Genomic DNA, 13,286 nt, shown 5'->3' with positions numbered 1-13,286 from the left:
AGCCAGAACATGCACAATAGCCTGATGTTAAGGAGGAGGTTGAGAAGGAAGAGGGCAAGGGTTTTGGCTCAGGCGTTCTGCAGGGTAGTGACTGCAACCTCCGTTCAGAGGAACATCAAAGCCATGTTTTTGTAACTTTTTTTGAGAGACCCGCCGCCTACTTCAGCGCAGAATAGTGACGTTTGTGGCTTGTTGATGACGTGTAAGTCGGATGAATGCGACCTGGCGGTTCAGACTGAAGTCGCATATGAAAAGATCGGATAGGAATCGGAATTAGGACCACATATCCAAACGGCCTGGGTCGGATTTGAAAAAATCGGATCTGTGTCGTTCATATTGTCAATAAAAGATCGGATACAGGTCACATATGGGCGAAAAAATCGGATTTGAGTCACTTCAGCCTGCAGTGTGAACGTAGTGAAGGAGCTTTCTGCCAGGAGACTATCACTCCGTTCAGACTGCAACCTGAAACGACCCATATCCGATTTGTTGTGAAATCCGATTTTTTTGTTAGGCTGTTCACATTACCAATTATATGAGACTTGTATGCGATCTCCAATATGAACGGAAAACGACCCAAAAGTGTCCCGCATGCGCAAACTGACACGTAATAAGCACATCTACGTAATGCGTAAAGAAAAAAAGCGCACTCTTCATGTTTAATGATTTTCTTTTTTTTTTTGTTTGTTTAATTATCTGGTTAGTGTTAAAGTGTGAGGTCTTGTGTGTGTTTTTGTTTCTGAACTGAAATGAAAACGTGTAGCCTGGTAACGAGGGTTGACTCCTAAATGTCTCTCTAATGTCTATATAAGTGCACTACATGTTACTAGGAAGTAATGGATTTTTAAACTCTATATAGTGCACTCGAGCTTCAGTAGGCAGTCATTTGGGATACGGCCGCTGTATTACCAAACTCTTAATTCAGGCTTAATAATTTGCACATATTTTTTTCGTCATATTAATAAACTTTTTCTACATTTTTATAAATATTTATTTAGATTGTTTATAGCCAGCTGAATTCTGCAAGTTCTCTCAGCGCTGGCTCAAGGTGCAGAAACACCAGTGCAGTTTGCGATGGAGATGAGGCGAGACCTGGCGATGTGGTTTTTGTGGCGGCGGCGGCGGAACTCGCACAATAATCTGATTAACAGCAGACTAATGAGACCGAAGGTGTCAAATTACTGGAAATTTCCAGACCAATCTTATAATCTTGTAATACGGGATGGTTTAAGTTATAAATCAGTTATAGAAACTGTTTTATTTAATCAGGCTAACAGATAAACATCCAGGTCCCTACCAAATCCACCATTAGCTTGATCAATTCTATAAAAGTCTATTTAAATTCTGAAAACTGTACAAATGTTTTCCACCAAAGAGGCGGGATTAGCCAACGCAGAATAGTGACGTTTGTCTCTTGTTGATGACGTGTAGGTCGCATGAATGCGGCCTGTCCGGTCAGACTGCAGTCGCATGTGAAAATAACGGATATGCATCGGAATTAGGACCACATATCCAAGCGGCCTGGGTCGCATGTGAAAAAAATCAGATCTGTGTCGTTCAGATTGTCAATAACAAATCGGATACAGGTCGCATATGGGCAAAAAAATCGGATATGGGTCGTTTCAGGGTGCAGTCTCAACGTAGTCAGAGAGAGTATTTAGCTGTTTTATGCAGAGCGGATCTGAATACTTCAAGTCTACAGCAGTACAGAATATGTTCAGACCATTTTGTTACTGGTAAGTCACTAGGCTAGAGTGTTGTAGAACATTTTTTTTAAATGTTTACTGAATAAAAACATAATTTTATCACATTTATGTTATACATTTCATTTCTTTCTTTTGTTTTAATTTTCCTCCCTCCATCCCTCTTTGGATTTTAAATATAGTTTTTCCCCATGTCCAAATAATTCAAAGATATATAAATAAAAATAGATAAGTAGTAAATTAAAAATAAATTATGAAATAAAAAAATCCATAACAGCATGAATACAGATTGCAATAGTTTACAATGTCTGGGTAGCAAACAGATGGCAGAATTGGTGTCAGGTCCTCCTTATGTTTCCATTCTCCCTTGCCCCGAGTCTTATCATATGGGTCAAACACATCTATCACAGCCAGTTTCTCCACATACCGTGCCCTTTCTGCAGCTGGTAATGTACTCACATAACCAGACTTATCATCCATTGTGTCACTTCACTCATCGTGTCACTTCACAACAGCTGTAATATCACTTCACTCTCGCTCGTAGTTTGTTTTGTATTGTGAGTATGTATGTATGTACTTGGTCTTCCAATATGGCGCCCTAACAAAATCACACGGTACGGTGACGTCACGCGGCAGCCCTCTATAAGATGGGAGAAACAAATGAAGTGATTCTCGGAGAGGACTTTTTTTTTTTTTTAACAATTCAGAATCCACGACTTCCATAGTGCTTTTAAATATAAGGCTGTAAGCTTTGTGTTAGTTGTCTCTAATATTTATGTCCCAATATCTTGACCATGTTTTAGGATGAAAATAATCATTTTAGATATGTTATTTTATACTGAAAAATTAGCCGTCTCGGAGAGGACATTTTTTTGACACAATTACATACTAATTTGATCAAAACTTACTGGCATTCAACATTAAAACTTAACTATGTTTCCAATGACATGAAACCAAATATGTGTTTTATGGTATAAAGAATGATTTAAGTGCATCCCTTTTGGAGCTACCTGTGGTCAAAAAAGCACTTTTTCTAAATGACACGAGTAATTTTGCTAAATATGACACATATTGCCATACATTCACCAAAAATAACATGATCACCAAATCTTTTTTTTTTTGCATGGTAAATAGAACTATCACAGGGCTACAATAAACAACCAAGTTTATTTAGTCAAGCCTTTTGATATTGAAGATAATAAGTGTTAAATGTGATTTTTAGCTTGCGTACCCTGATTGTAAAACAACCCATAATACAATCACATCCGTGCACTTAAAGGTGCAATAGCTGATTTTTTTTTTTTTTTTAATTCCTTATTTGTACGAATAACTTGTTTGCAGACCTGGAGAAGGCATCTGATAGAGTGCCGAGAGAGGAGTTATGGTATTGTATGAGAAAGGGTGGAGTGAATGAGGAGTATATTAGAATGGCGCAAGACATGTATGAGAACAGTGAAACAGCAGATGGGCGGCACGGTCACCTCACAGCAAGAAGGTTCCGGGTTCGAACCTAGCGGCTGACGGGGGGCCTTTCTGTGCGGAGTTTGCATGTTCTCCCCGTGTCTGCGTGGGTTTCCTCCGGGTGCTCCGGTTTCCCCCACAGCCCAAAGACATGCAGTTAGCTTGACGTGGGGCGGCCTTGGGCTGAGGTGCCCTTGAGCGAGGTACCGAACCCCTGACTGCTCCACAGGCGCTCTGGCGTGGCTGCCCACTGCTCTGTGCGTGCCTGTGTTCACTGCTTCAGATGGGTTAAATGCAGAGGATGATTTTCACTGTGCTTGAAGTGTGCATGTGACAAAGGTTTCTTCACTGAGGTGTGCAGTTGGAGCAACTGAATGGCTCAAGGTGAAGGTGGGACTCCATCAAGGATCTGCTTTGAGTCCTTTTTTGTTTGCCATAGTGATTGATAGCTTGATGGACGAAGTGAGACAAGAGTCACCATGGAACATGATGTTTGCGGATGATGTTGTGATTGTGGTGAAGGTAGAAAGGAGGTTGAGTTGGGTTTGGAGAGATGGAATGAAGATGAGATGCATTGGAACGAAGGTGAGCAGTAGCAAAACAGAATACATGTGCATCAATGAGAATGGAGAAGAGTGTAGTGAAGATGCAAGGAGTCGACGTAAAGAAAGTTGGTGAATTCAAGTACCTGGGGTCAACTGTGCAGGAAAATGGGGGCTGCGATAGTGAGGTGAGAAAGAGAGTGCAGGCAGGGTGGAGCAGTTGGAGAAGGATTTTGGGAGTCGTTTGTGATAGGAAAGTCCCAGCAAAAGTGAAAGGTAAGCTGTATAAGACAGTAGTGAGACCAGCTGTGATGTACAGATTGGAGATCGTACCCTTAACAAAGAGGCGGGAGGCAAAGTTGGAGGTGGCGGAGTTGAGGATGTTAAGGTTTGCGATGGGAGGTTGGACAGGATAAGGAACGAGCACATTAGAGGGACAGCACATGTGGAGAGCTTGGGAATGAAGCTAAGAGAGATGAGACTGAGATGGTACGGGCACATCCTGAGAAGAGATGCAGAGCATGTTGGAAGGAGAATGTTGAGGATGGAGCTGCCAGGCAAACGAAAATGAGGAAGGCCAAAGAGGAGATACATGGATGTGGTGAGAGAGGACATGAAGGGGGCAGGTGTGGTAGAGAAGGATGCGGAAGACAGGGACCAATGGAGATTAAAGACCTGCTGTGGCGACCCCTAATCGGGAGCAGCCAAAAGAAGACGACTTGTACGAATAACTTGGACTCCATGTTAAACATGATAAAAAGAAAACGGTGTGTTTACTCCTGGCGTTAGAGAGTGAATGAACTCGCTGAGAAACCCGTCTGAAAAACTGATTTCCGCTCCAGAAGGTTGGTTTGTATTTGGGTGCACCTCGTTATTGTCGGGGCCACAGTGGATCCGGACGGTCATGTTGAGTCTGACCTGGTTCCTGTTCCTTATTGGCTCCTTGTTATTGTCCCCACCCCTTTATCCTGTACTAAAAATAACCCCTCCCCCTTTCCCCCCAGGCACCGGTTCCTGGCTGGGACCTGAAGCTGACGCTGTATCAGTATAAAACCTGTCCGTTCTGCAGTAAAGTGCGCGCGTTCCTGGACTATCATGGCCTCCCGTATGAAATCGTGGAGGTTAACCCCGTCATGCGGCAGGAAATCAAGTGGTCCACGTACAGGAAGGTTCCCATCCTGATGGTGAACGAAACCATCGTGAGTACGGTGAAATATACGCCTATCTACTTGTCATGTGACATGCTGAAGTGTTTTTCATCTTTGTGTGTGTTTTAAACTCGGTCTTTCTTCCTGCCCTCTGTCCTGACCAGCAACTGAACGACTCGTCTGTGATCATTAGCACTCTGATGACGTACCTGATCAGCAGGTGAGTGAGTTTGAGACTCGTGCCTGTCCTGTTCCTCAGGTCAATGTGAGCTAACGGTGGGGTTTAAACGCTGTTCCGCAGGGAGAAGGGCGTTCCTGAGATCGTGGCCTGTTATCCTGAAATGAAGGGGAAGAACGACAGGGGGAGAGACGTCACGGAGTTCGGGAACAAGTACTGGGTGATGGTGGACGACACCGAACACCTGCAGTTCTTTCCAGAGAAGACGTCCAGGCAGTGAGTCCCAACACACGCGTGCGCGCTCACACACACGGACGGGTGTGTTCGCTTTGTTTACTTTCTTTTGTTCTTTTTCTTTCTTTTATGTGTCCTTTTTTTCCCTCCTTTTTTCTTTCTTGCTGTTTCTGTATTTCATTCATCCACTCTTTCTTTTACACTTTTGCACTCTTTTTTTTTTTTTTCTTGCTGTCTTTTCATCGCATTTTTTCTTTCACTTTTTTCTGTTTTCCGGCTGCCTTGTTCTTTCACTCCTTTCTTTTTTGTTTTCTTTAAGAATCATTTTATTTCTAAAACTATTTTACTTATTTAAAAATAGTTGTTTTAAAAAATGTTTTTATTAGGAATTAACTATTTAATCAATGCAAACTTAATTTTTTTTTTTTGGAAGGTTTTTAAGTTTATTCTCTCTCTCTCTGTGTGTGTGTGTGTGTGTGTGTGTGTGTGTGTGTGTGTGTGTGTGTGTGTGTGTGTGTTTTTAAAACGTTGTCCTTCTCTGAGTCTTTACACTTTTTTTTTTTTTTTTTTTTTCCCCTGAGATTTTTCTGAAAGTGTGCATTATATCGTGAAGAGGTCATGATGTCACCAGCAGTCTGGAGCTGATTGGATGATCGTTTAATACGTAGCGTGCTGGATATTCATGATTTTTATTGGTGTGTGTATGCTTATATTTGTGTTTTTTTTCAGAGAGGAAATAAAATGGCGTAAATGGGCAGACGACTGGCTTGTGCACCTCATCTCCCCAAACGTGTACCGGACCCCGGCTGAGGCTCTGGCGTCCTTCGACTACATCGTCCGCGAGGGAAAGTTCGGCACCTTCGAAGGTTTCTTTGCGAAGTACATAGGAGCGGCAGCCATGTGGCTCATCTCCAAACGCCTCAAAAACAGGTCTGTGAACGCAGCACACTCATCCTGCTTCATACACTACTCATACACGATGATGGTTTTTAACAGAGTCTGCTGAAGGGCGGAGTGATATGATGTAACATCCATATCGTGATAAATGATACGATAATGCGCCGTTCTGAGATTTCATGTCGTGTTGGTATACAGCATGTTTGTTTTTAAACGATTACAATCTGATGTTAAAACTTAGTTTTGTCTCCTTTTTAGATACATCAATTCTGTTTATAAATTAATTTCTGCATAAAAAAATAAAACATTGACCAGTTTAAAAATAAAAAAAAATTGGAGCTGGGACATGTACATATGATGTAATATTTGTCGCATCATGTCACAGCTCGAGTCTGTTGGAATAATCGTAACCTTTCAGACGCAGCATGATGGGATTGAATTCAGATTGATTGATTGATTGATTGATTGATTTGTGGTGGTTTTTTTGGTTGAACCTTTTTTCTTTCTCTCGTGTCCTAAGACACAACCTGCAAGATGACGTGAGGCAGGACCTGTACAAGGCGGTGAACGACTGGGTGGCGGCCATCGGGAAAAATAAGAAATTCATGGGAGGAGAAAACCCCAACCTCGCAGATCTGGTAAAAAAAAAAAAAAAACCTAACATTTTATATGTAATATTTTTATTTTCCACTTAACGCAAAATGGTATCGACGTGCAAAAACATATTCAAGTGACCTTCACCTGTTAACCTGTTAACTGCACTGCTTCGAGTTATCATTCAAAAATACGGCAAAAAAAAAGTGTCGTCCTCTTTTCCCCCTCCAATAAAAATGACTGCTGATCCAAGCGACAAATAAATTTGGAATGATTGACAGGAGCATTTTGAACTCTAATTGACCCACCAGAAGCTCCGCCTCTTTCTCCCATGCCTTGTCTCAACTCTATTTTCCCGCCATTTGCAATTTCTTTTGTATTAAACAGGATATTTTAGGTTCATGAACATGAAATAAAATCAGTAACATTAGACACATTTATCATATAGCCAACACCAGATCAGTTTATTCATTTTGGGCAAAAAAAAATTACTTTTTTTTTTTTGTGGGACAGTTTAACATTTTAAGAAAAAGTTCTTGCTGCAAAACTGGAGCTGTTCTGTAAAAATTTAGTGAATACATTGAAACTGGCGAAAACATCACCACGGATTCTTCTCTGTATAAAACGAGTTCGGTCACGTTTCCTACGAGGAACATCAGCAACAAATTTGTAACTAGCAAGATTTAAAGAAGACCGAATACATGGGATTCTAATATTTAGGTTGGAACGCAGTGTAAATAAAAACATGCACTGCAACCCCACTTGTCATGAACTCTTATTTACCATGAATTTTTGCATATAACAAAGTTCGTGTCCCCCGTCTTTAGTGACAGTTGGAGTCTTCAAAAAAAAAAAAATCACCATGTCACTTCCACAGATGTTGGTGCTCAGAGCACACACTGCCATTAGGACCAATGACGGTACCATGCACCTGTTCTGGGTTGGAGCACAATCACAGCACGTGCTTATAAGGACTTTCTAAACACGCAGACTTGCTGAAGTATACGTGCTGTACCGAGTGTCTCACATTACCAAGCCTTTGTATCTGTTTGACTTTTTGTGGATTTGGACTCCGCCTTTCATCTTTGCGTCCACCGTTCTGTTTGTGTCTCGCATGACCTTTGCCTGTTTCATGACCCTGCCTTTCTTTGTGTTGTTTTTGTCCAGTTTGCCTGCCTGTTTGTAAATAAACACACTTCCTGCAATTACATGTCATTCGCCTGCTTACATACACTGAGCTATAAGCCATGTGCTCCCCCCCCCCCCCCCCCCCCCCGAGACCATCAGTAATCTCATCTCATCTCATTATCTCTAGCCGCTTTATCCTGTTCTACACACGGCCGGATTAAAAGAATGGGCTCAAAGGGCTGCAGCCCCGGGCCTCGCCACCAAGGGGGGCCTCCGGTTGCTGATGTCAGGTGACTAAAGTTAGTAGAAGTTGAGTAAAAACGAGCGAAAAATGTCGGATCAAAGGAAACACGAGAGCGGGACCAAAAAAAGAAAATTACAAGCGATAAAACACGAAAGAGTGACAGAATTACTTAAGAAAACACCCAAACTAACCAATATGTGGAGTACTAGTCAGCCTGCTGTAGCAGCTACCAGCGAAGATGCAGCTGTCAGCGATGGACAGCAACCAACGGCCACTAGCCAACTAACCAACACAACTAGCCAGTCTGCTAGCAATACAATCTCCTCTGAAGAAACACGTGATGGAGAAGAACCAGCGGCGGGTAATGTAGTGGAGGAGCCTGTTGATTCTGAGGCGGGGCAAAAACGGATATATCGACCGATGTTGCATGTTGGGGAGAAGTTAATGAGGAGATGCGTACCTACTGGGTCGGAAAGGGAATTACGGCACCCACTAGGGCTGTAACAATATGCGTATCGAAATCGCGATACGCAGAGCCACGATCCGTATCGCGATACAAGAAGGCAGAATCGCGGTACACCCTTTCAAACTTCTCCTCAGCCCAAAAACAGAGGCGCTTCCAAACTTCAATTTATGAATACTTTTACTTTTTATTTAAATTACATTTTAAACTTACTTAAATTACTTTTATTTTTTTATATCTATTAGTAAGTCGTTTTTTCGCTGACCTGCAACAATCTTCTGCGAGTCACGCAACGTCCACACTCGCCACTGGCAGAGCATTCATTTCTTTTAAGCGGTCGCCATTCTGGTTGCGACGCGGGGAGCGAATCTGTAAACAAGCAGCTCATTGGCTGGCTAGGTGTGCCACAAGCCAATCACAATCACTTGACCGGAAAGGCATGCAGTGTTGCCAGATTGGGCACGTTTAGATGCTTTTTGGCTGGTTTTGAACATATTTTAGGGTGGAAAACGTTAGCAATATCTGGCAACACTGAAGGCATGTCTGCTTGGGCGGAAGCCTTCTGCGGCAGTTACATTTTGACACGCGAGCAATGTTTCACCATAAAAATTACGTAATTTCCATCTGTTTTCCGCGATCACAGAAAATCATTGGCCCTATGAGAGTGAGACAGTGAGAGAGCCACCCCCCCCAAAAAAAATCTTAACGGATTTACACGATTTGGAAAAATGACTTTTTCAGAACCGAAAAAAACAGAGCTTCCGGCTCAACAGTATTTTGAGAAATAAAACAATCTTTGGATATACATTTGTTCATTTTTGCATACATATTACTCATTCTCTGCAGTGGTCTGAATTATTTGTTATTAAATAGTTAATGTAAGTAAGTAAATGTTAAGTCAAATTTACTACTTTAAAAAAACATTTTAAAAAAAATCGTGGGCGTATCGAATCGTGGGTCAAAAATCGCGATTCGAATCGTTAGTTGGGTGTATCGTTACAGCCCTAGCACCCACACTTTGTCAACATAAAGATGACAATTTTTCGGCTTCTGAAAGGACTTATAAAAGTCAGAAACAATGTCTGAGCAAAACATTGTTCAGCCACTCGCCCTAGAAACGGAGAAAAGGTAGCAAGAGAACAGCTTTCTTACTCCCCATCCACTGGAAACATGTTTTGCTTTTTTTGCAAACTATTCGGTCACGAATCATCCGCTTTCACACATGGATTTTCAGATTGGAAGCATTCCGTTGACCGGGTGGAGATGCATGAAGCGGGCCAGCCTCACCGAAAGGCAGTGCTCACTTGGCTTGCGCGCACGCAGGTACGTGGGATAGACGCGGAGCTGCAGGATCAACTCAAAGATGAGGCTAATTACTGGAGAGAAGTACTGCGGAGAATTGTGGCAGTAATTTATCCATTTATTCATTTAAAAATATTATTATTACTACTATACACGATAATGTTTCCTTTCATTCTATCTGACTAAGCTACAAGTATTGCAAAACTTCCCTTTTTTTTTTTTTAAATCTAAATCATACCTTAAAGGAACAGTCCACTGTATTTCCATAATGAAATATGCTCTTATCTGAATTGAGACGAGCTGCTCCGTACCTCTCCGAGCTTTGCGCGACCTCCCAGTCAGTCAGACGCGCTGTCACTCCTGTTAGCAATGTATGGTATTTTTTGGGGCTGTAGTTAGATGCGACCAAACTCTTCTGCGTTTTTCCTGTTTACATAGGTTTATATGACCAGTGATATGAAACAAGTTCAGTTACACAAATTGAAACGTAGCGATTTTCTATGCTATGGAAAGTGCGCACTATAATGACAGGCGTACTAACACCTTCTGCGTGCTTCGGCAGCGCATTGATACGGAGCTCAGATATCGATGCGCTGCCGAAGCGCGCAGAAGGTGTTAGTACGCCTGTCATTATAGTGCACACTTTCCATAGCATAGAAAATCGCTACGTTTCAATTTGTGTAACTGAACTTGTTTCATGTCACTGGTCATATAAACCTATGTAAACAGGAAAAACGCGGAAGAGTTTGGTCGCATCTAACTACAGCCCCAAAAAATACCGTTGGCCATACTGAGCCTAGCTACATTGCTAACAGGAGTGACAGCGCGTCTGACTGCGTCTGACTGACTGGGAGGTCGCGCAAAGCTCGGACAGGTACGGAGCAGCTCGTCTCAATTCAGATAAGAGCATATTTCATTATGGAAATACGGTGGACTGTTCCTTTTAAGATAAGTTTTCTTCTATCTACCACAAATACATTTTATTACCTTTTCTGGGATGATTAGCCTAATACAAGTCACCATAAGTTTAATTTCTTAGTTTCTTTCTTCCTACATTTTTAAGTATAGGTCTATTCAGATATGTTTTGTTTTCCATCATTATTCTGTCAGCTTTGTCAACACTACTGCAATGAGTCATGGCAATAAAGCTACCCTTGAATTGAATTGAATTCATATTGCCAGTTCGCTTTAAACGGTAGTGATTGGTAGTCAATCATAGAGGTACTGTGTGCGCTGATGTGTCAGTGCACCTGTCGTGGGTTTGTGTGAGGTCATGCGTTAGGGCATGATATGAAGGGCCTCATCGTGGTAATTAGCCCCGGGCCTCAGAAAGTGTTAATCTGGCCCTGGTTCTACAGGGTCGCAGGCGAGCTGGATCCTATCCCAGCTGACTACGGGCGAGAGGCGGGGTACACCCTGGACAAGTCGCCAGGTCATCACAGGGCTGACACACAGACACAGACAACCATTCACACTCACATTCACACCTACGCTCAATTTAGAGTCACCAGTTAACCTAACCTGCATGTCTTTGGACTGTGGGGGAAACCGGAGCACCCGGAGGAAACCCACGGGGAGAACATGCAAACTCCGCACAGAAAGGCCCTCGCCGGCCACGGGGCTCGAACCCGGACCTTCTTGCTGTGAGGCGACAGCACTAATCACTACACCACCGTGCCGCCCCGCAGTAATCATCTGCAGTTATCAATACATGTTAATGCCATAAAACAAAGGCTTAACGAGTGTCGCTTAGGTGTCGATCACTAACAATTATCAAGAACGGTGATCAAAGGATGAAATGACTGGTGACATCATTGGTGATTTGCAACACATGAATGAACTGAATGATGACGATTTAGAAAATGTAGCGAGTCGGCGAGTGGACGTTGACATGATATGATACACCGGTAACCTTGGTCATTTCCATAACAGATGAAGAAATCAAATCATTGCTTCCGTTCATGATCCGTTAACTTGGTCAGTGAACTGTGTGAGTGACTCGGAAGGAGAAATATGTGATCAGGAATTTTAATGTGCCAATTTTGCGTATAACACGAGTGTTTGGTGAGACAGTACAGGCTTGTAGTCCTTGAGTCCAGGACTCTGACTCAAGTCCGACTCGTGACTTGATTTGGACTCGTGCATTAACTGCATTCGAACTTGTAAACTGGAGACAAGGACTCGGATTGTTTCTTTTTTTGTAACGTGCTATAATAATTTGGCATAAGATATTTATATCTTAACATTAGTGCTGCCAGCCTTTTCCTAAATAAAGACTTTTTTTGGTGTTAATTTATTGTAGGCTATGGTCTGGGACATGCATCTTCACACTACTCAAAGTGATCAATGTGTTTTTGTGTATGAGAGAGACAGCGGTGTCATTTGTGTCGGATTTGACTCGGAATTTCTTTAATGACTTGGACTTGAACAATGGGGACTCGGACTCAATTTAGTGACTCTGCTAAAACACTGCTTCCGTATTACGAACTTTTCAGAATAATAAAGTATTTGGACGTCGCCTGAGGAGTTTATCGCGGGTTGCAGTGTACCGGTACGTATCGTTCTAACGTACGTGGGTTCAGACCGTGACACGTTTACGCCCTTTACTTTGTACCTCAACTTCAGACCTCCTCATGGATCCGATTTCTCCTCTTTCCACCCTTTTTTTTTTTTTTTCATTGATCTCTACCCATTCACTTTTTTTGCTTTAATCTGTCTCGTTTTCTTTCTCTTTTCCTTCCTCTTCCACTCTCCCCTCTTTCATTTCCTATCACTTGTTGATTTTCATCAGCTCCACACTGACTTTAAAACTTCTCCATGCTTGTCTGTTTCTTGTAGGCCGTGTTTGGTGTTCTGAGGGTCATGGAGGGTCTTCAGGCTTTTGACGACATGATGGAGAACACGAAAGTGAAGAAGTGGTACAGGCGCATGGAGAAAGCCATGCACAGTCATCCCAACTGACTCCCACATGCCTTCGGTTCGGTCTTAAGGGGTTCCCTTTTACACAATAACCGTGCTGGGTGCATGCAGTGGGCAATAACATCCAGAACCTTCAGCTGAGGAAAACTCTCTTAATTGCGCTTGTGTGTCGATGAAACTCCAGCAGTGTGCTTTTCTCGCTCTGGTGTTCACTTATCTGCTAATATTGTCTGATTGGTTAGTGGTTAATTATAATTAATTTATTTCTCTCTGATGCTGTAACTATAAGTAACAAGAGCAGCAATAAAGAGTAATAAGGGAATGGGCATGATTGATCCAGGTCGATGATTGATTCTAGCTCCAGAAGTGACTTTACTCACCAGATTGTGGGAGTTATAAAGTAATGGCACCCTTCTGATTATAAACGGTGCACATTGTCAACTAAGCACCAGAAAATAAAGGAAAAAAAATCA

The 13,286-nt window shown here is 42.3% G+C and overlaps 1 protein-coding gene across 1 annotated transcript in view; it reads left to right on the top strand.

The window, feature by feature from the left end:
* The window catches only part of ptgesl (prostaglandin E synthase 2-like), a 14,294-nt gene extending 1,008 nt beyond the window's left edge, over positions 1 to 13,286 (top strand). The window contains exons 2-7 of the mRNA XM_060932567.1: positions 4,711 to 4,905; positions 5,019 to 5,074; positions 5,156 to 5,308; positions 5,996 to 6,196; positions 6,684 to 6,801; positions 12,733 to 13,286. Coding sequence (XP_060788550.1) covers positions 4,711 to 4,905; positions 5,019 to 5,074; positions 5,156 to 5,308; positions 5,996 to 6,196; positions 6,684 to 6,801; positions 12,733 to 12,855 — 846 coding nt within the window. The 3' untranslated portion in view covers positions 12,856 to 13,286. The remainder of the gene's footprint in view (positions 1 to 4,710; positions 4,906 to 5,018; positions 5,075 to 5,155; positions 5,309 to 5,995; positions 6,197 to 6,683; positions 6,802 to 12,732) is intronic.

This window comes from Neoarius graeffei, chromosome 10 (assembly GCF_027579695.1).
Source record: "Neoarius graeffei isolate fNeoGra1 chromosome 10, fNeoGra1.pri, whole genome shotgun sequence".
Lineage (NCBI taxonomy): Eukaryota > Metazoa > Chordata > Actinopteri > Siluriformes > Ariidae > Neoarius > Neoarius graeffei.
Note: the sequence above shows the minus strand (reverse complement) of the source record. Positions and strands in the feature narration are given on the sequence as shown.